We start from the raw sequence: 21211 nt of genomic DNA on the forward strand, positions 1-21211 counted from the left end.
GCTGCGCCTGCGCGGCAGCGTCACGGGCCTCGCTCCCCATGGGTTTCGATTGGATGGAATAAGCCCCGCCCACCTGTTTCGCTGTTCGGTGTGGTAATCCTGATTGTGTTATTATATTCCTTGGCCCCAGGAGGCAACTCCTAGCAGAAGTCCCTTCGCCCCCACAATAAAATCTTTTTGAGTCTCTCCCCCCCCCCAAAAAAAAGTTTATGGGCATAAGGCCCTAGGGCTGCCATATTTCAAAAAGTGAAAATCCAGACACAAAAGCTGAACTTTTTTTGGGCCAAGTTGTTGAGCTTCTTTTGCAAAATATTTTATTTTGTAGTGCTTTTTTATGGGGGGACACGGGGATACATATACCCCTAAAGATTTTTTGAATCTTTGTACTTTTGTCCATTTACTGTATTTATTTCCCCCGATTTGAGCTATAAAATGGTGATTTTCTTGAGTCAAAATGAAAGTACATACCCCTAAACATTTTTTTTTTTAGAAAAAAAGGACCGAGTGTCAGCTATTTTTATGGATAATTGCCCAAATGTATACTGCCAACAAGGGTTTCCGTATATCTGAATTTTGCCGGGCTTTTTTTAGGCAAACCTAGATGTGGGGCAGGTTGCAGTTTTGAGAGATAGCTAGATATATTTAATCCTTTTTGTGTCCCCATCTAATCTTGCCCCTTTCAATAAATAGAGAGAGAAGAGAAAGAGGCAAGATTAGATGGGGACACAAAAAGCATTACAAAAATAATCAAGATCCCTGCGCCTGCTCAGCTCATGGGCCCATTTGGAAAAGTTGAGTTTTGCTTCGCAAGAGAGCAATGTCAATGTGAAGCAAGGAGGCTTCTTCTATGGGCTGCATTTTGGCTGGGTGTGAGGGAGTCCTGGAGTGAGGGAAATTAAACTACAAGCTGGCCACTGAGGTGTGTAGATGAGGCCTAAGTGTGTAGATGAAGCCTGCCATAAGGTTGTGGGACTATTACACCATTAGTCCCAATTGTTCAACCCACCCCAGCCTTGAAGATAAGAGTCCGCATGTAAAGAATTTTGAAAGAATAGCTAGTATAATCCAGATGGAATTTAACAGGAAAACATGAGTTGATTAATATATATATGTATGTATGTATGTATGTATTTATTTTAAAAACATTAGCCCAGGTTTTTTAAATATGTACAATTTCACACATCAAACGGTGGCCTTTCCCCCCTCATGAAATGCTGAAATTTCAACAGCTTGGGAAGTCCGTAATTCCAAGAGAAGGCACAAGCCCATGTGTCTTCAAAGACCCACCAGCAGTTTTTCAAGCCAGGAATCTGCATGGGCGCTTTGCAGCTACTGAGCAAAAGGGTTTGCGTGGATTGTAACATCTTTAACATGGACGTCATTAAGGGGGCGGAATGTCTTCTCGTTCACTGGCAGTTTCTCCAGCTCATCCAGGGTATCCAAGCCATCGATGACCCTGTTTGATCAGGCAAGAAATGAAAAATTGCAATGAGAACCTCCCTGCACAGAAAGGCACAAACTTCGGGTGACAATTTTTCAACCTCCCGGAATGATACATCTTCTGATATACAGTGGTACCTCTGGTTAAGTACTTAATTCGTTCTGGAGGTCCACTCTTAACCTGAAACTGTTCTTAACCTGAAGTACCACTTTAGCTAATGGGGCCTCCTGCTGCCGCCGCGCTGCTGGAGCACAATTTCTGTTCTGATCCTGAAGCAAAGCTCTTAACCCAAGGTACTATTTCTGGGTTAGTGGAGTCTGTAACCTGAAGCGTATGTAACCCGAGGTACCACTGTACATAAAAACTTAAGGCTGGCATGACCCAGTTCATGTGGCCACCAGCTCGAGTATGATGACAGAATTAAATCCTGCATTATACAATTCAATACTGTAATACTCACTTCCCAAACACTGTGTATTTCATGTCCAGGTGTGGCTGCTTGCCGTAGGTGATGAAGAATTGAGACCCATTTGTATTTGGACCATTATTTGCCATAGAAACAACTCCACGGACACTGTGCTGAGAGAGGAAGATGCAATGGAAGTGGGGACCCAAAAACAAGGGGTTTTTTTAAATTATTATAGCATTTTTCTCCTTTCACCAGATGGTCTTAAAGTGTAACACACTAAAATGCAATAAATTGTTATTATATGCTACTACATCTCTGGGTTTGTTTCGTTTCCTTCCAAGCCCCCCAAAAGGGACAACTTCCCTGTTCACATAAACGTACAGCAACAAGAAACAGTTAATGAGCAAAGCAAAACATACTTTTAAGTATTCACTGTATTCATCTTCAAATTTTCTGCCCCAAATGCTATTTCCTCCTTTTCCGGAGCCTGAAAGAACAAGAGGGATGGGGGAAGTTGGGTAGAGAGGTTAGCAGGATTCCTACAAATCCAGGCACCTTTTCCCCATGGCCACAACATACACACATCTCCCTTAAGTCTTTAGCAAGTTGGTGATAACTAAGCAACAGGAGATGTCCTCTCTGGTTTGTGCTGCTGTTTGGAAAAAAGGCAAGAAATAACAAAAAGACTTTTTCAGCACATAACATCTACAGGGTAGAAAGAGCCAAAATTGGGAGCACTGTATTGTAGCTCCATTTCAGAAGCAACCTATTTATGACACTATTATTCCCCTGGGTAATATCATAGAACTCAAAGGAACTTGCATTGGATTTCTAAGTGGTTTTTCGTGCAGATTCTGGTTAGATTCCACAAGGTTCCTGAATCATGTACGTTCAGAAGAGGTCCAAGCCTAACCCCCTAGATTTCCCCTTCTTAAGCACCTTTCAGATGATTTAGGACTTGCATAGTTATTAGGTACTAGGGTTAAATATTACCACCAATTTCAAAGGAAACAGACATTGATCTGACTGGCTCCAATCTCTATGTTGGCAAAGGATGATATTAACAGGGCAGCATGAAGGAACCAGGTGGATGCCATCAATATCAGAGCAGAATCCACTGATCTAAGAAAAGTCCCAGCAGATTCCACTTGCAACTGACCTTTTCTGACATATTTTGTACCTTCACTAACGAGTGTTTTCTCAATTTCCTGCTGTATACAAGAACCAGCCATGTCACTCAGAGACTGAGCTGTGAATCAGGAGGTCGAATTGAGAATCTCCTGGTTTGCAGAGTTTCAATTCAACTCTCACTACCGTGAACTTGCCACTCTTAGAAAGATCACTATTCTCCGCATCTCAAGTCTTCATAGGCAACATGGGATATTAGAGTTGGCCTACATTATAAGTTTGCTCTAATGGGGCTCTAAAAAAAGTAAAAGTAAAGGTACCCCTGCCCGTACGGGCCAGTCTTGCCAGACTCTAGGGTTGTGCGCTCATCTCACTCTATAGGCCGGGAGCCAGCGCTGTCCGGAGACACTTCCGGGTCACGTGGCCAGCGTGATGAAGCTGCTCTGGCGAACCGGCACCAGAGCAGCACACGGAACGCCGTTTACCTTCCCGCTGGTAAGCGGTCCCTATTTATCTACTTGCGCCCGGGGGTGCTTTTGAACTGCTAGGTTGGCAGGCGCTGGGACCGAACGACGGAAGCGCACCCCACCACGGGGATTCGAACTGCCGACCATGTGATCGGCAAGTCCTAGGCGCTGAGGTTTTACCCACAGCGCCACCTGCGTCCCATTGGGCTCTACAAACATGCTAAGTATTATGATTTTGATGCACTGGATACTTTTTTTTGAAATATGATCTATACAGCCTGTAGCCTTGACTGGCCTTCCTTGCATATACAGTACTGCCTTTTAAAAATCAAAATTAGTATTTATTTGTTTGAAAGAATTCAATAGCACAACAACAGTTCTCATGTTGACTGATACTTCTCTCAGTGCTCCAAGAGAATGGTTTAAGAGATATCTAACTTTAAAAAAAGGAATTACCTGTTGGATCTCCAGTCTGCACCATAAATCCTTTGATATTCCGGTGAAAAATACAGCCATTGTAGTAGTTACTAGCGCAGAGTGCCAGAAAATTCTAGAAAAAGAACCAGAAGGCTAGTTATGAAATAAACCAGCAGTAAAATTCAAAATGGTACAAGGACATAAAATTTTGTCCCCTTTGAATCACATGTTCCTTTCTTTTCCCTTTTCTTTCCAGCACTAACTGCTGTAACCTTTAAATTATTTAAACCACTTTTTTTCCAGTCTAATTTTTTGTGGTGCTAAAAAATCCAGATTAAATGTAACACAATTTTGGTAAAAACAACTGTGTGTAAAACTTGCATAGACAAGCTGCTGGCAATGCACAATAAACTCGTGCCTGGAAGAACCTTTCATCTAACCAGCATTCATTTTATATTAATATAGCAATAATGGAGAAAGTTCCGCATAATTTGAGATTTAGACAAGGACTAAAACCTCCAGACAAATTTTATACAATTTGGCATCCCTTTGTTGCATACACAGTGGAAGCATCTTTTTCAAGACAACCTTGAGAAATCTGGAATGATACTTGGGAATCAAATAACATAAATAGTCTTCCTTTATGTGTATACAACTTTTATTCTTGCTTTTTTCTTTCATTCTTTTTTCCCTTTCCTTTCCCCCCTTTTTATTCTTGCTTGGTTTTTCATCTTTTAATTTTCATCTCTTGTTATGAAATAAAAAATCTTTACCCGAACGCCACATTCATTTATGTTACGTTCTACTATTTGCGGCCAATGGAATGAACTGAAGACTGGCTTATCTTTATCTGGTGAAACTATTTTGAAAACAGAACTTGCCACAAAGGAAACTGGATCAGTGGGTGCAAAGGCGTCAGGGCGTAGCTCTATTAATTACAGCAGACTGCCTGCTAAGGAATGAAAGCACCTATTCTAACAGGAAACAAGGATGATTCACTAACCCTACCTACCTTTTCATCTTCGATTGTACCTTAATGAGAATTAAATTTAACTGAATTATTTTATTCCATTTTTATCCAACCATTTCCTCCCAGGAGCTGAAGGTCGCATACATGATTCTCCCCCGCCCCATTTAATCCCTACAAAAACCCCATGGGGTAGATTAGGCTAAGAGTGACCGAAATGTCAGTGACTGACCTAATGTCATCCGGTTACCGTATTTTTCGCTCTATAAGACGCACACTTCCCCTCCTAAAAAGTAAGGGGAAATGTGTGTGCGTCTTATGGAGCGAATGCAGGAGGGAGGCTCTGCTCAGGGCTCCCTTTAAAGAGCCGCGTGGAGCGTGTGTGTGGCTCTTGGGGGCTTTTCCCCGAGGATGGAGAAGGCTGCCCTCCCTCTTCGGGGAAAAGCTAATAATAATAATAATAATAATAATAATAATAATAATAATAATAATAATAATTTATTTATACCCCGCCCATCTGGCTGGGCCTCCCCAGCCACTCTGGGCGGCTTCCCCAAAAAATATTAAAATACTCTAATACATCAAACATTAAAAGCTTCCCTAAACAGGGCTGCCTTCAAATGTCTTCTAAAAGTCTGGTGGTTGTTGTTCTCTTTTGACATCTGGTGGGAGGGTGTTCCACAGGGAGGGCGCCACTACCGAGAAGGCCCTCTGCCTGGTTCCCTGTAACTTGGCTTCTCGCAGTGAGGGAACCACCAGAAGGCCCTCAACACTGGACCTCAGTGTCCGGGCAGAATGATGGGGGTGGAGGCGCTCCTTCAGGTATACTGGACCGAGGCCGTTTAGGGCTTTAAAGGTCAGCACCAACACTTTGAATTGTGCTCGGAAACGTACTGGGAGCCAATGTAGGTCTTTTAAGACCGGTGTTATGTGGTCTCGGCGACCACTCCCAATCACCAGTCTAGCTGCTGCATTCTGGATTAGTTGTAATTTCCGGGTTACCTTCAAAGGTAGCCCCACGTAGAGCGCACACACACTCCACACGCTCTTTAAAGAGAGCGCGGCTCTTGGGGGAGCCTTAGCCGCGCGCAGCCTCTCCCGGGCAAGGGGAGCCTTCATCCTGCTACCCGGGAGAGGCTGCGTGCAGCTATCCTATAAGCCAGGACAGCCAATGGGATCACTGTGCAGCGATCCCAATTGCTGTCCTAGCTTCTGGGATTCAGAATGTTTTTCCTCGTTTTCCTCTTCCAAAAACTAGGTGCGTCTTATGGTCTGGCGCATCTTACAGTGCGAAAAATACGGTAGCTTCATGGCTGAGTGGGGGTTTTCAACCCTGATCTCCCAGATACTAGTCCAACACACTCAACTAACTCATCGCACCGGCTCTCAATTTGGTATATGAAATCTAAACATGTAAGGTGGCTGCTCATATTATTTAACAGACAGAGGTGGGGAACCTGTGGTCCTTTAGCCTAATTTCATTAGCTCTTTGCAAGCCATCAGTTCAGACCTCTGGAAAGAGCAATGTGTCCCGTCCCCCCCTCCTGTAGTGTGTATGGGGGCGGGGGGGGGAGGAAAGAGAAGGGGGGCCATCACTTACTTCACATGCCTTGGGTGCTCTTTCACAGAATAGCTCTATTTTAATTTCTCCGACATCGGTGTGTAGGGTCACAGCCTGGGGTGGGGGGGTTTGAGGAAAAATTATTATTTATTCACAGCAGTCTAGGCAAACAGCAGCCAAATCAGCAATACAATTAAGCCGGGTTATTTCAGAGCAAGAGGAGCGGCACACACAAAAGTATCTTAAAATTATTTGCAGACAGCCAAAAAGTTTAATATTTATTCTTTTATTTTATTGATTGATTGAATTTATATACCGCCCTATACCTGGAGGTCTCAGGGCGGTTCACAGAACAAAATCAAAATATAAAACCACAATATATATAATCAAAATAAAAGCAACAACCCAGTAACGCACGCCGCCGCCCCAAATTCTGTTTAGCTATCCTTCTGCAAGTAAAGTTATGCATTTCCACAACTAGTTAGCTTCACCTCCACCCCGGCCCAGGTGTCTGGCTCAGAATGAACACAGAGAATATCAGGATGCAAACAAAACTCTCCCTTCAAACAGGCAGGTTTTCCGATTGTGGAAACTGGACCCCTCTTGCAGGAATTACAATGCAAGGAGGTATGAACATTCAACCGGCTTCCGCAAAGATGCTTCAGGAATGTTTAGGGAAAAGACCTAAAGAACATTTGCGCTGAAGTCCTGATCAAGTCTGCAGCCCAGAGGAAAAAATAATTCAACTGCAAGGTATTTATGTAGGACACATTCTATGCATATGACACAGGAAGTACATGCAACTGAGTTAAAGGTCACAGTCTGGGAAGTGGGGAATAATTAAAATCTTAAATCAAGCATGCACATCATTAGTTTTTAGTTAAAGCTATCCAATCCAGGCTTTATATGTTTTATATAATTATTACTGTATTGATTTTGTTCATTTGTTTCAATGTTTTTATTGTGTTTTATTGCATTTTACATGTACGGTAGACCCGCAACTTTGGCACATTTAACTTGTGTGCATTCGGCTTTATGCACTTGGTAAAACAATAACAATGAAAGGGAAGGCGGAAACTTTTGCAATCCCAGCTGCCACTGCACCCAATGTGTTTTCACTATGCGTGATTTTGGCTTTATGCACTATCCATGGAACGTTAACCACCATGTCAGTTGCAGGTCTACTGCATTGTAAATTGCTTTTTAACGTAAAGTGATATACAAGTCTAAGAAACAAAACCACTTTTTTAAAATTGAGAGGATTACCGAGATAATGTGTGAGAAGCAATTTATACTATCATTATTATTATAATTTATTATTAATAATAATTGAATCTATATGGTGCCCTATACAGTCCTACCTTGGGTTGAATATGCTTCGAGTTGAGTGCGTTCGAGTTGCGCTCTGCGGCAACCCAGAAGTAACGGAGCGCATTACTTCTGGGTTTCGACACTTGCGCATGCGCAGACGCTCAAAATGACATCACGCGCATGCGCAGAAGCGATGAAAAGCGACGCGTGCATGCGCAGACGTTCCATTGCTAGTTACATTTGCTTCTAGATGCGAACGGGGCTCCGGAACGGATCCCATTCATATCTAGAGGTACCACTGTACCCGGAAATCTCAGGGCGGTTCACAGAACAAAATCAAAGTATAAAACCACAAAATATATAATCAAAATAAAAACAATTGGACTACTAAATAACTGTATTATGAAACTAAACTGGAAGATTATTTATGGAAGTCTCCAATGGTTATCTTAAAAGCAGATAGGATACTGGAACAACCAGTCTTACCATCTTTGCTGGCCAGGAATGCAAAGCATGTCAGAAGAGGCAACAACACCATCTGAACCTGTCAGGATTTCACAATTCTGAAGCAACAGAAGACAGAGCATCATGATTTGCCATGGGAGGTGGGAGAGAGCGAGCACGTAAATTCAGTTTGTTGCTGCTTCTTTTTTAAGAAGATTGCCAACACCAACATCATCTTACCCATTTTGCCTTCACCCACTCCTTGCTATATGAAAAAAAAAATGGCTGATATTTTTTCTAGGATAATAAGCTACCCAAAAGAAAAAAAGCAATCTCATCTATTCACCATTGATGTAACAACAACCCCATTTTGGGATCCCCTCCACATAGATATATTTTGTTTTCCCTCTCCATGGGAACCTTTAAATTTGAGAGATTCTGCATTTCCTATCTGGAAATAATAAGTACATGTCTATCCTTAAGAATCAGGTGATCTGACCTTCAGGACAGCTCTAAACATTATTCCCCACCCCTGTCTCTCACACTCCTGTCATTCATGTACATCTACATCAATGTTAAAGCTATTTAATATTAGGTAAAGGGACCCCTGACCGTTAGGTCCAGTCGTGGCCGACTCTGGGGTTGCGGCGCTCATCTCGCTTTATTGGCCAAGGGAGCCGGTGTACAGCTTCCAGGTCATGTGGCCAGCATGACTAAGCCGCTTCTGGCAAACCAGAGCAGCGCACGGAAATGCTGTTTACCTTCCCGCCAGAGCAGTACCTATTTATCTACTTGCACCTTGACGTGCTTTCGAACTGCTAGGTTGGCAGGAGCAGGGACAGAGCAACGGGAGCTCACCCCGTCGCGGGGATTTGAACCACCGACCTTCTGATTGGCAAGTCCTAGGCTCAGCGTTAAAGCTACATTTAATACTGAGGTAGCACTGTGATAGGAATTTTATGGTCTTAGATATATGGTAATGTTCATAAGTGTACTAACCAAGCACATACATAGTTCAGCACAGGAAGACCAACCGGGAACCATTTTGATTCCTAAACTGAGCAAATGTTTTCTCTGCAAGGTCAAAGTGGGAAACCTCCCCATTGTCTCTTTCCACACAAATCCTGTCTTAAGGGCACATTTAAGATATGAATAGGGTGTGAGCCTGTGACATGGCCCAGGAACTAAGTATTTATCATTACAAAAGACTGGCCAGGCTACCCAGGCAATCCAATCAAGTAACCTGCTAGACAGGAGATAAACAAGGACAGGAGAAAAACAACATTCAAATTTCTGTTTAGACCGCCTTTTCTGTGATGTAGGTGTGATGTATCTGAGGGGTGGTCTTAGGTTACACCCCTTATGTGATGTATGTATGATGTTTTGGGGGGTGGTCTTGATCTACAGGGTGGCAATTTCAAAAGTCTTTATAAGGCCTTGGGTGCCATTTTTCTGGGTTCCTCCTCTCTCCTGCGGGTGAGGGGAGCACCCTGTTGCAACAGATCAATAAAGATCAAGCTTACTAGCTGCTTTGCTTCTCAATATTCTCTGGTTGGCTCTGTTATTCTCTCCTACCAATAGGGAACCTATGTAAGGACTCTATATGGGCTCTTGGATACCCCATAAGGGAAAAGGGCAATTTTTTGTTTACAACAACTGTATACACAAACACATAGCATTCTGGTTTCACCAAATCCATGATGGCTCCTATGACCTGATCCTAAGCATGTTTACTCAGAAGTAAACACCACTGAACTGGGGTGGGACTTACAACCATAGAGCAAAGATATAACCTGATCTGAAGAATACATGCTGAGTTCAGGAGCACTTTCTCCCAGGTAAGCGAAATAACAGGGACGCAGCATCCTTCCTTCCTCCCCCCCCCCTACTTTGTTTGGGTAAATTTTTGGTGTTTGATGTTTTAGCATGTTTTTAATATTCTGTTGGGAGTCGCCCAGAGAGGCAGATGGGCGGGGTAAGAAGGCGGCCAGTGAAAATCAAGGCTGCTTCTGCAGCTACGAAGTTTTATTGTTTATTGTTGCAGAAATACGTTTTGATCAAGCCGCTTCATCTCCACCCACCCCGCTGCAAATGGACAGATCCTGCACTGCTCTGATCCTGCGCCGCTCACCGCTTACCTAAGAAGGGACGGCGACCTGGGCGCCGCTTTGCTCCTCGTGGGACCCGGGCAGGAAGTAGCGCTTCCCCGAGCTTGTGAGCCCGCCGGGAGGGCAGGAGGCGGCGCCGGAGCGAAGGAGGAGCCGAGCAGAGTCAGGCCTGAGTGGGCTCCGGTTTTGCCTGATCCTCGTTCTGCACGTTCTGTAAGTACCAAGAAAAATGTACCAAGAAAAATGCATGCAAGAAAATGCACGCAGGGCTTGGGTTTTTAAAAATTATTATCGTCTCTTTGCACAGAATAACACCCGTCTCCCTGCCCTCTTCCTACTCACCTCTTTATTCGCTCCGCCACACTTTTACTTTTGGGGCGTTCATATTAAAGCGTATTCTCTACCCCTGAAATACTTAATACTAAAGGATTTTATAAAAGACAAGCACAGGATTCTTGTGCTTGTCCTTTCGATTTTTGGCCCACTAGGTTATTCTAACTGGAATGGAGCCACTAGGGAGGCTGCTTTTCTAAATTCACTTCTGTGATAGTAGGTCTCTTAAGATCTTGCTTTATCTTGAGCTCCCTACCTTTCGCCCCCCCCAAAAGATTTATTGGGTTTTCACAAAATAAAAAAAAAACCACTAACAAATAAACAGACAAACATAAATCATAACCTTATTAAAACTAATCTTCTTAACATTGTTAAGTGACTTCCTCCTATCCCCCTAGTTGGATTTCAATGAATATCATTTTAACGGTTTTCCAAATCAAAGTTCTTAAAACCTTAACTTAATCACTTAACATCAGTCATTCTTCCCAATTCAGCATTAAACATAATAATTCCTCGCTTTTCCCCCTTAGAGGGTTTTTTCTTTTAAGAGTAGCCCAGATAATTTCCAATGTGGTTAGCTTTTTACATCTATCTATGAGTTTTTAAAACCAGCTGTTCAAAAAAAGTGTGGATTGAGAATAAATGGGGAGAAGATTTATTTGCAGCGGAGGGGACATTTCTCTCCCCCACCAAAAAAAAGCTGGGGAGACTTCGGCTATTACCACATTGTTAGAGAAATGAAAGTTTGGATGAGGCCAGCAATTGTGTTGTTTGCTGCTACAGTGTAAATTCCTTGGATGCAAAATTTCTTCAAAATCTAGTACACAGTAGCGCTCAAGCTCAGCTATAGCACTGCAAAGAGGCGCACAATTTTTTCATCCCCACGGTTAATCCTGTGAACAGTGGTTCTGAACCTTTTTGTCAAAACACTTTGATTGATTGAATTTATAGACAAAATTTTGGTGGAATCCTTGCTGCTGAAATCCTGTCCACGGTTAGGCAGGTGGCTCATGACAGATGTAACATTCCCAGAGAAGATGTTATGATTGGGAAATTTCCTGCGAAGTTTATTTGTCATTCATTTTCCGTTCTGCATTAAACAAGAGTTGTTTTAAATTCTTAAGGGGTATATTTCTTTAATAAGTCATCTTATTCTATTGCATCTTACCCATCCCAGATGTTTAGGAAGCTTGTAGGAGTTTTGTTTTAGTCTTATTCTACTGCGGGCTTAATCTTCTGCATGTTTTAAATTACGGTTGTACATTTTTAGTGATAATTTTATTCTTTTATCTTTTATTGTAAACCAGGGGTCGGCAAGGTTTACCTTGCCTGGGCCGCTTCACTACAGCAGAGATCACTCTGTGGGCTGGATTGCGTGTGTGTGTGAGCGCATGCGCCCGCAATTTCCAGCGTCTGTGTCTGTGCAGACATGATTTTTGGCACATGTGCATGGTGCTCCAGAAGCGAGTCCCCGCGCTGTGCCAGTTTAGCGCAGCACGTGGGGACTCGCCAAACGGGCGACTCGGTTTGAGGGTGGCTCGTGGGCCAGTTAAACAACCCCCGGCCCATGGGCCTTAGGTTGCCTAAAGGTAAAGGGACCCCTGACCATTAGGTCCAGTCGTGGCCGACCCTGGGGCTGCAGCGCTCATCTCGCTTTATTGGCCGAGGGAGCCGGCGTACAGCTTCCGGCTCATGCTGCCAGCATGACTAAGCCGCTTCTGGCGAACCAGAGCAGCGCATGGAAATGCCGTTTACCTTCCCGACCGAGCAACGGGAGCTCACCCCGTTGCAGGGATTTGAACCACCGACCTTCTGATCGGCAAGCCCTAGGCTCTGTGGTTTAGACCACAGCGCCACCCGCGTCCCTCTTTAGGTTGCCTACCCCTGTTGTAAACCTCCCTGAGGTTTTTCTACACTTGGTATATAAATTTTATGAAATAAAATAAATATTGGTAGACCTACTGATTTTTTCTTCTTCCTTACCTTTCAGGTTCTTTAGGAACCTGTATGCAACTGACGCGGATTCCGAGGCAGTTCTTGCACATACGGTCTTTGATCAATTTGACTGTGCGATCCTTCATGGATCTGAAGGTTCTCATTTCTTCCCTTAATGATTTTGCTTCGCTCTCCCTGGCCGAAAGTTGGGACAATGTGGGGCTCCTGGTTGAGCCAAGCCCTCCCCATTCTGTCCGCACCCTCTTCTTGACCAATGACCTCACAGAGGAAGTGATGGAAGAAGCCCTGCAGAAGAAGGCAGATCTCATTCTCTCTTACCACCCACCTATTTTCCAACCACTGAAACGCATAACGTGGAAAACGTGGAAGGAACGTCTTGTGATCCGAGCCTTGGAGAACCGAATTGGCATTTATTCTCCACATACTGCGTATGATGCTGTACCTCATGGAGTCAATAACTGGCTTGCAAAGGGACTTGGTGAGACATTACTGTTTTTAAATATAAAATGAATGTCAAAATTTATATATTGGGATGGGCCACGCATGAAGAAAACCAACCATAACATATCAGCACTTTTTTAAAAAAACAACAACACTTAATGTTCCTCCTAACATTTAATGTTGATATTTTCTGCTCTTGGACACCAAGCTCAATGGCTTGCAAAAGGATGGCTGTGTCAGTGAATGTAGAAGCTGCCCTATTATACTGAAGCAGTTCAGATGTGAGTTCACGGCCAATCTCTTCACCATGTTTAAGTGCTTAGGAATGGACTGCGGGCTCACACTCACACACATATTCCTGACCTGTGGCACAAGTTTCATCAATTCAGCCTATTTTCTACTTTTGACTTGTTTGTGGAATCAGCAAGGTCTGCATTCCAGTACACCAGCTGAATCTGGATTGCATTTGCCATTCATCTTCTGAAAAAATCTGACCCGGCTCTTTGATATCAACGTAGTCCGATGACATCTAAATGTAGTCATTGCAGTCACATGCCCGCAGTCTCGGTCTGAGCCTAGGCTAGGAGGCAATCTAGGATCTTCACATGTTCCACCCTGAGTTCCTCAGAATAAGGGAGGGATATAATTATAAATGAAGGGACACGGTTAAACCACAGAGCCTAGGACTTGCCGATCAGAAGGTCACCCTGTAACAGGGTGAGCTCCCACTGCTCGTTCTCTGCTCCTGCCAACCTAGCAGTTCGAAAGCACGTCAAAGTGCAAGTAGATAAATAGGTACCGCTCTGGCAGGAAGGTAAACGGCATTTCCGTGCATTGCTCTGGTTCACCAGAAGCGGCTTAGTCATGCTGGCCACATGACCTGGAAGCTGTACGCCAGCTCCCTCGGCCAATAAAGCGAGATGAGCACCGCAACCCCAGAGTTGGTCACGAATGGACCTAATGGTCAGGGGTCCCTTTACCTTCTTATAATTATAAATAAACGCTGCCATGGAATCACTGCATGGTTATAGGAAGAGAGAGGTCTAACACAGACCTAAATGGTGACTAGGGCTTTATGAAATGAACTGCCTTTCTAAAGCAGTGCAGAACATTGTCTTTCTGTACATCCAATTTGCTGGCAGATTTCCTAGAGAAGCCTTCCCAACCTGGTGCCCTCTGGATGTTGTTGGACTTGAGCTCCCGTCGTGTGTCCAGTGGCCATTGCTGGCTGAAGCTGATGGGTGCTTGGAGACATGGCTAAAATCTTATGATATCTGCTTTCAGAAAATACGGCATCTGGTTGCAAGGAAGATAGAACTTTGCCATGTGCGTTGTACAAATCCTTTAACGTGCTACTATTCTTTTTCCTCAGGTGCCTGCATCTCTGCTCCCTTGCAGCCTGCAACAGCTTCCAGTTACCCCACAGGGGGGTCTTTCCGCGTAGAGTTTACTGCTTGCCCGGACGACAACCTAGACACAATTTTGTCCAGTTTGCGTGGGGTGCCAGAGGTGTCGCTTATCACAACTGTTCCTGCCAGGTAATGTTGAAGGCTACCCAAGGTGTTTCACTCTAAACAGAAACCAACAATTCTGGCGGGTGGCCTTGCTGGCCCAGTCAGATATTGTGGTTTGCCAACCCCTTTTTCTGCAGACAAGCTGATTCCCTAGATAATCTAATCCAAAAGTGACTAGTGTATGAATAAGACCAGGCCCTGTTTTTCCAGGAAAGGGCTCAACTGGCATACAAGTATAGGAGCAAATTGTGGAATGATGTGTTAAGAATCTTGGTTTGGTGTTAATGACTTTTAATGAATGTTTGGTATATTGGTTTACATTTAGAAAGTAACTTGCCCTGCGATTGCTGTGTGGTGAAAAGCAGGATAGAAATTTAATGTATGAATTAAATAGGATATTACTGGTAGAAGCCATTTCTGGCTACTTTGTGCACCCAGGAGTATATAAAAAAAACCCAAACCTTCAGAGGGAAGGCAACTCTTTCCAGAACATGCGAAATACCTCCTAAGATCACTAGATGCTCTAGTCCCCAGTATGTCCATCTTAACTGGATACAGCTTCCGTTTCTTCATCCTCATCCAATCCATAACTGCCACCAGACATTACAACAGAATTTCTACTATAACCCCCAATATCATATTATGGGAGATGAGTGAGCATTGTGGATATTGTGAGCGCCAGCGTGGTGTAGTGGTTAAGAGCGGTAGACTCGTAATCTGGTGAACCAGGTTCGCGTCTCCGCTCCTCCACATGCAGCTGCTGGGTGACCTTGGGCCAGTCACACTTCTCTGAAGTCTCTCAGCCTCACTCACCTCACAGAGTGTTTGTTGTGGGGGAGGAAGGGAAAGGAGAATGTTAGCTGCTTTGAGACTCCTTAAAGGGAGTGAAAGGCGGGATATCAAATCCAGAGTTAAAGATATGGGTGATACCCTGCCGTGAACATTTGAATGACCTGACCCAACCTTTTCAAAGAGAGGTTAGCATGGAAGAGGAGATGGATCCTTGTTCTACACCTGTGGCCCTGCAGATGTTGTTGGACCCCAACTCTCATCAGTCCCAACTAGGAGCCAGTAATGAGAGATGACGGCACAGAGTCCACCAACGTCTGGAGGGCCAAAGTCCATGGATGGGTTAGAGAAGCAGCAGGAGCTTCTGAGCCTACTTTCAAGAGAGCATTGAAGTTAATGTTATTCACCCAAAGCGTAATTAGTAGATCACAACTGATTTTTTAATTTTTTTAAAGAATATTAAAAAGTTACAATTTCCTCAAGGGTTGAAGGGGAAGAGCAGACGCGAGTCGGCGTGAACTGCACCCAGCAAGCCTTGCTGCACGTGGTGGCCTTGCTCTCCCAGAACAGTCTTCTCTATCAAAAGACTGAAATCGTATCATTACAGAAGGTAAGTCACACGTGTGCATGGAAACAGAGAATTCTAAAAATTGGGAGGCATCACGAGGATCATCTAAAGGTAAAGGACCCCTGACAGTTAAGTCCAGTCGCGAACGATTCTGGGGTTGCAGCGCTCATCTCGCTTTACTGGCTGAGGGAGCCGGCGTTTGTCCACAGACAGTTTTCCCGGGCCATGTGGCCAGCATGACTAAGCCGCTTCTGGCGAAACCAGAGCAGCGCACGGAAATGCTGTTTACCTTTCCACCGGAGTGGTACCTATTTATCTGCTTGTACTTTGATGTGCTTTCGAACTGCTAGGTTGGCAGGAGCCGGGACCGAGCAACGGGAGCTCACCCCATCATCACGGGGATTCGGACTGCTGACCTTCTGATCGGCAAGCCCTAGGCTCTGTGGTTTAGACCACAGAGCCACCCGCATCCCCGAGGATCATCTAGCCCTGCAGAAATATGCAGCTGTCTCATACAGGGATCGAGCTTGCAACCTTGGCATTATCAGCACCATGCTTTAAGCAACTGAGCCATCCAGGCTTGCTTTGAGGAAGGGGTCTGGCCTGAGGCTGCAAAATATACCGTGCTCTGATGGAAGAGTAGAGACTTCTATCTTAGGAAGGAGGTGGAATGAATGGGACAGCCACCTCAATGAGCTTAAAAGAGCCCCTCCCCTTCTCCATCACTAACAATGCACAGCTTGTCTGTCCCTATCTTTGTTGTTTAGTTGTTTAGTCATGTCCAACTCTTCGTGACCCCATGGACCAGAGCACGCCAGGCACTCAGGTCTTCCACTGCCTCACGTAGTTTGGTCAAACTCATGTTAGTAGCTTTGAGAATACTGTCCAACCATCTCATCCTCTCTCGTCCCCTTCTCCTTGTGCCCTCCATCTTTCCCAACATCAGGGTCTTTTCCAGGGAGTCTTCTCTTCTCATGAGGTGGCCAAAGTATTGGAGCCTCAGCTTCAGGATCTGTCCTTCCAGTGAGAACTCAGGGCTGATTTACTTCAGAATGAACAGGTTTGATCTTCTTGCAGTCCATGGGACTCTCAAGAGTCTCCTCCAGCACCAGAATTCAAAAGCACTGCCCATATCTACTTAACGTCATATTGCAAGTGTGTGGAACTTTGGGATTGCTGAACTACAACTCTGAGCAGCCCCAGCAAGCATGGCCCGTGACCAGGAATGATGGGAGTTGTAGTTCAGCAGCATCTAAAGCCCTGTTATATTGGGTGTGGGTGTGTGTCTCACACACCTTTTTGAAGCCTCTGGGTAACTGTTTCCCTGCACTGTTAGCTTGATTCTGTTTGGAGGGCTGCTGTGCCCTGCCTCTAGGATAAGCATAAGCTTAAGAAGCCAAGAGAGGTCTTTCCTGGGTGTGAGAGAGAAGACTGGGAACTGACAGAGATGGGTAGAGGGCAAGATTTCAAACACTTATTTTATGCAGCAGATGTTAATTGCTTTCCTCTGCCATGTAATCTCATGGAGGCTATAATGGGTTGATCCAGATTTGGATGCAACTGCTGTTTCCTGGCAGTGCTTCCCACTAGTTTAGTTGCTGGTAGGGTGGGGTAGGATGAGCCACTGCAATGACAGAAATGGTGACTAGGAATTTGTGGCTGCATCCACTGTTTGAAGACAGTTTGGGATCCTTTTATTTTATTTTATTTTATTTTATTTTATTTTATTTATTATTTTATTTTATTTTATTTTATTTTATTTTATTTTATTTTATTTTATTTTATTTTAATGTCCTGAGACTTCAGTTTCTGTGCATTTTTGCTGAAGTCCATGGGGCCTGCTCCCAGGTAGGAATGCAAAGACTCTCAGTCTTTCTGTTGGCACATCAAAAATTAAAATAACTTGTTAGAAAGAACAACAAATTACGTGAAATAGTCTAGGGGTTCCCAAACTGGTCTTCTGCAGGGTTTTTATGGATCTGTGGTTGAAGATGGGAGGTGGCACATCCACTGCATTACATGCTCGTATTGTTGTACTGCTTATATTGTATTTGGTATTATTGCAATTTGCATTGTATGGCATTCAAGTAATATGAAACACGATTAATAAAAAAGGAAAGAAGCAATAAAATTGCAATTATAAGTCCCACAAGTGCATTTACAATGGTTAAAACAGGCAGAAGAATCAGGAACCAGTCTGCCCAGACTTTCAGTGGCCCATGAGGGAAATACGTTTGGGAACAACTGATACAGTACAGTACTTTAAGAGTATCACATGTCTTTGGAAATGTGCTTGTATTTAGGGAAACTGTCACTTGTTGAAGTGGGCCGAGATGTGTGTAAGCCCTTCTAAAGGAACTCTTTAATTTTTGCTTCTCCTCAGCCTCTTCTTGAAGATACTGGCATGGGACGCTTGTGTGCACTGAAGGAGCCAGCTTCTATTTCCGTCTTGGTTGAACGAGTGAAAAGCCACTTAAGACTGCCTCATATTCGCCTTGCCCTTGGAGCTGGAAAATCATTGGGTATGGTACTTGTATTTCCTCATATGAAAAAACATTGGGCCACAGACATGCATTACTTACTTCCTGTAAATGGTCTATTGCTCTGTATGCAACAGGAGAATGTCTACTTGCTGCAGCAAAGAGAGCTAGTTAATTCTGAAGTGACTGTTTTTCTTCCTACTGTTAAACGGGGGCAGCCCATGTATCCTGGCCGTGTAAGCAGCCTTCAGATCCTTGAAGGAAAGGCAGGTTATAAATATTATAAAACACTGCTTGAATGCCAGACTTGGCCATACACAATCTTAATGGGGCTTACATCCAAGTAAATATCTTTGAGTTCAGTGGGACTTCCTCTCTAGTAAGCGTGTTTAGAATTGCAGAAGTAAAAGTGACTAAAGCAAGTTCAGACAGTCTATAATTGGACCAGCTGGAACTTCTGGAAGTGGTTTAAAAACATGCACACAAAGAGAAAGCAGATCCAAACGAATGTCTTCTGAACAGAACATCTTTTTGAGGGTAGGCTAAAAATAATTATAATTCCATCTCAAAATGGGGAACATGGAACAATTGAAGTGGTGAAGCTCACTACGATTTGTGGAGGACTTAACTTGGTTTTGTATCATTATATGGATCTAGGATGCAGGTTTTGACTGCTTGCCCACCTGGGCTGTGTGGTATCTTCCTGGCAACAGCTCCTTATGGTCTTCGGCTGCTGGAGGTTTTTCAGGGTATTGCGACCAGGGTTTACTTACGCTGGAGTTTGGTTGTGGGAGCTGAACATGAGGCTTCCTGTAGGCAAAATGTGCTCTTCTGCCAAGCTATAGCCTCCTCCTGTAGAAAACTTTGGAAACTGCATAATGTTCCTTGGCACAGGGATGGGGAACCTGCTGCCCTCCGGACCAATGTTGTTGGACCTCAACTCTCATCAGACCCTTGGGAGAGCCACAGGTTCCCCAGCCTCCCCGAGAGGACCGACGGTGTAACAATGCGGTTTTACCATTTTGTAGAATCCCAGGTGAAGGTGGTTGCCCTTTGCGCTGGCTCAGGAAGTAGTGTTCTGAAAGGCACAGAAAGTGATCTCTATCTCACAGGTAAGAACCTCTCATTAATAATGTAGCCGATTCAAAGAACCTGTTTGGTTGCTGTCAGGGAAGATTGGTGAGTGCTAGCAGAGATAAGAGTCCAGGAATCCAGCCTTATTTACAGGTTTCTTCTTGCTATTTAGGACGCGGGTGGCGCTGTGGGTAAAAGCCTCAGCGCCTAGGGCTTGCCGATCGAAAGGTCGGCGGTTCGAATCCCCGCGGCGGGGTGCACTCCCGTTGCTTGGTCCCAGCGCCTGCCAACCTAGCAGTTCGAAAGCACCCCCGGGTGCAAGTAGATAAATAGGTACCGCTTACTGGCGGGAAGGTAAACAGCGTTTCCGTGTGCTGCGCTGGCTCGCCAGATGCAGCTTTGTCACGCTGGCCACGTGACCCGGAAGTGTCTCCGGACAGCGCTGGCCCCCGGCCTCTTGAGTGAGATGGGCGCACCAACCCCAGAGTCTGTCAAGACTGGCCCGTACGGGCAGGGGTACCTTTAACTTTACTTTCTTGCTATTTACAAAGAGCTCTGAGAGTCAGCCTGCATCATGGTGAGTCAGTTGCAGAGACTGAAGCAGATTTCGTTTTCTTCCAGCATATCCACTTCCTGAACCCACCCACCCACCCCCTTCCTTCCTCTGTTACGAGAGTGGCTGGGCCCTGGAAGTGCCCCCCCCCCCTGATTCATTGCTTCCTGACAGCCCTTCGTCACCCTTCTCATCCGAGGAAGTACAGCTGCTAAGTAACGGAGGCTTATCCCATTCTCTCCCCCTTCTCTGCCTCCAATTCCCTGACAGTTGCCTAGGAATCGAGGTAGCGAAGACACCGGGTTTAACGGTTAAACCAAAGGGGCAGAGAGCAGAGCAGCAAGTATAACACACATGGAAATCTCGTGTCGCAGATTTAATTAAGTCTTGGGGAGAAGGGAAAAGGTGAGATGCAGGAAACAGGCACAAAAGAAAGATGGCGGATTGGGTGGGTATGCAAGAGCCATGCACAGCCTTCAGTTTCCTGCAATGCATCCTCATGGTTTTATGGGAAATTGGAAAATGAAGCTTTTTGGTACCTAGGAGGCCTCTTCCTCAGCAGTGAACTTGCCTGGATTGAGCCCAGATCGATCTTTCTTGAAACCTGTGTTCACATCACTACATTTTTTTAAAGTATGCATTGTACTCCGCTTTTCAGCCAATGCCTGTAAGATCACTAACCAACACGGCTATTGGCTCTTTTCAGTCTTAATTACAAGCGAAGTGCCCAAGTCCTAATCAATAACCAGTATCTTAATTATATTGGTAGGAGAGATGTCCCACCATGACGTACTGGATGCTGTTTCCAAAGGGATAAGCGTGATTTTGTGTGAGCACAGCAACACTGAGCGAGGCTTTCTGCTGGAGCTACAAAAAGAGCTGGCTGAGCACCTTCAGAACAAGATCTGTATCGTAGTTTCTGAGACAGACAGAGACCCCCTTCAAGTGGTATAGCAAAAGTGTGAGGTCCAGAACATCAGACTGTATTTAACATACAAAAATATAAAACTGGAGAGGCTCTGGTTAAAAGCACAATATGGTCTTCAAAGTGCTAGGGATAACTTGCCTGGAAATAAATGGCTGACTGACAATCTGTTTGCAAAATGTGACATTCTTTATCACAACCGAGAACTATGTGCCCTGCTATTTAATTTTTATTCCACATAATCAAATGCTTTGTATTTTTGGGCAGCTGATACTGTTATCTCATCTTACTGCATTTTACCTTGTGGGGTAGGCAGTTCTCAAGG

The 21211-nt window shown here is 44.5% G+C and overlaps 2 protein-coding genes across 3 annotated transcripts; one reads left to right on the plus strand and one right to left on the minus strand.

Annotated features, from left to right (window-relative positions):
• Positions 1–1112: 1112 nt before the first annotated feature.
• PPIL3 (peptidylprolyl isomerase like 3) lies at positions 1113–10393 on the minus strand. The gene is made up of 7 exons (XM_081850066.1): positions 10284–10393; positions 8188–8264; positions 6430–6504; positions 3902–3995; positions 2270–2337; positions 1902–2020; positions 1113–1456 (listed from the first exon to the last, which is right to left on the minus strand). The coding sequence occupies exons 2-7, from the start codon at positions 8188–8190 to the stop codon at positions 1330–1332; spliced, it is 486 nt and encodes a 161-aa protein (XP_081706192.1). The 5' UTR covers positions 8191–8264; positions 10284–10393; the 3' UTR covers positions 1113–1329.
• On the plus strand, positions 10353–21052 carry NIF3L1 (NGG1 interacting factor 3 like 1). 2 transcript variants are annotated; one of them, XM_081848642.1, is made up of 8 exons: positions 10392–10466; positions 11894–11969; positions 12577–13020; positions 14356–14521; positions 15770–15896; positions 18238–18376; positions 19363–19446; positions 20731–21052. In XM_081848642.1, the coding sequence occupies exons 3-8, from the start codon at positions 12594–12596 to the stop codon at positions 20913–20915; spliced, it is 1128 nt and encodes a 375-aa protein (XP_081704768.1). In that variant the 5' UTR covers positions 10392–10466; positions 11894–11969; positions 12577–12593; the 3' UTR covers positions 20916–21052. The 2 variants fall into 2 exon arrangements, with proteins under 2 accessions (XP_081704767.1, XP_081704768.1); XM_081848641.1 differs by lacking the exon at positions 11894–11969 and having other exon boundaries at positions 10353–10466.
• Positions 21053–21211: the final 159 nt, after the last annotated feature.

The sequence above is a fragment of the Podarcis erhardii genome (assembly GCF_964252035.2).
Source record: "Podarcis erhardii genome assembly, chromosome: 1".
NCBI lineage: Eukaryota > Metazoa > Chordata > Lepidosauria > Squamata > Lacertidae > Podarcis > Podarcis erhardii.

Excerpts from the sequence above, each read along its gene's own strand:
- PPIL3 (XM_081850066.1), bottom strand. Across the intron at positions 2,021-2,269 it reads AATACAGTGAATACTTAAAA|CACAGTGTCCGTGGAGTTGT; the intron begins GTATGTTTTGCT and ends TTCCTCTCTCAG. Across the intron at positions 1,457-1,901 it reads AAATACACAGTGTTTGGGAA|GGTCATCGATGGCTTGGATA; the intron begins GTGAGTATTACA and ends CTGATCAAACAG.
- NIF3L1 (XM_081848641.1), top strand. The coding sequence starts at position 12,594 with ATGCAACTGACGCGGATTCCGAGGCAGTTCTTGCACATACGGTCTTTG. Across the intron at positions 18,377-19,362 it reads TGGAGCTGGAAAATCATTGG|AATCCCAGGTGAAGGTGGTT; the intron begins GTATGGTACTTG and ends ACCATTTTGTAG. Across the intron at positions 19,447-20,730 it reads AAGTGATCTCTATCTCACAG|GAGAGATGTCCCACCATGAC; the intron begins GTAAGAACCTCT and ends TTATATTGGTAG.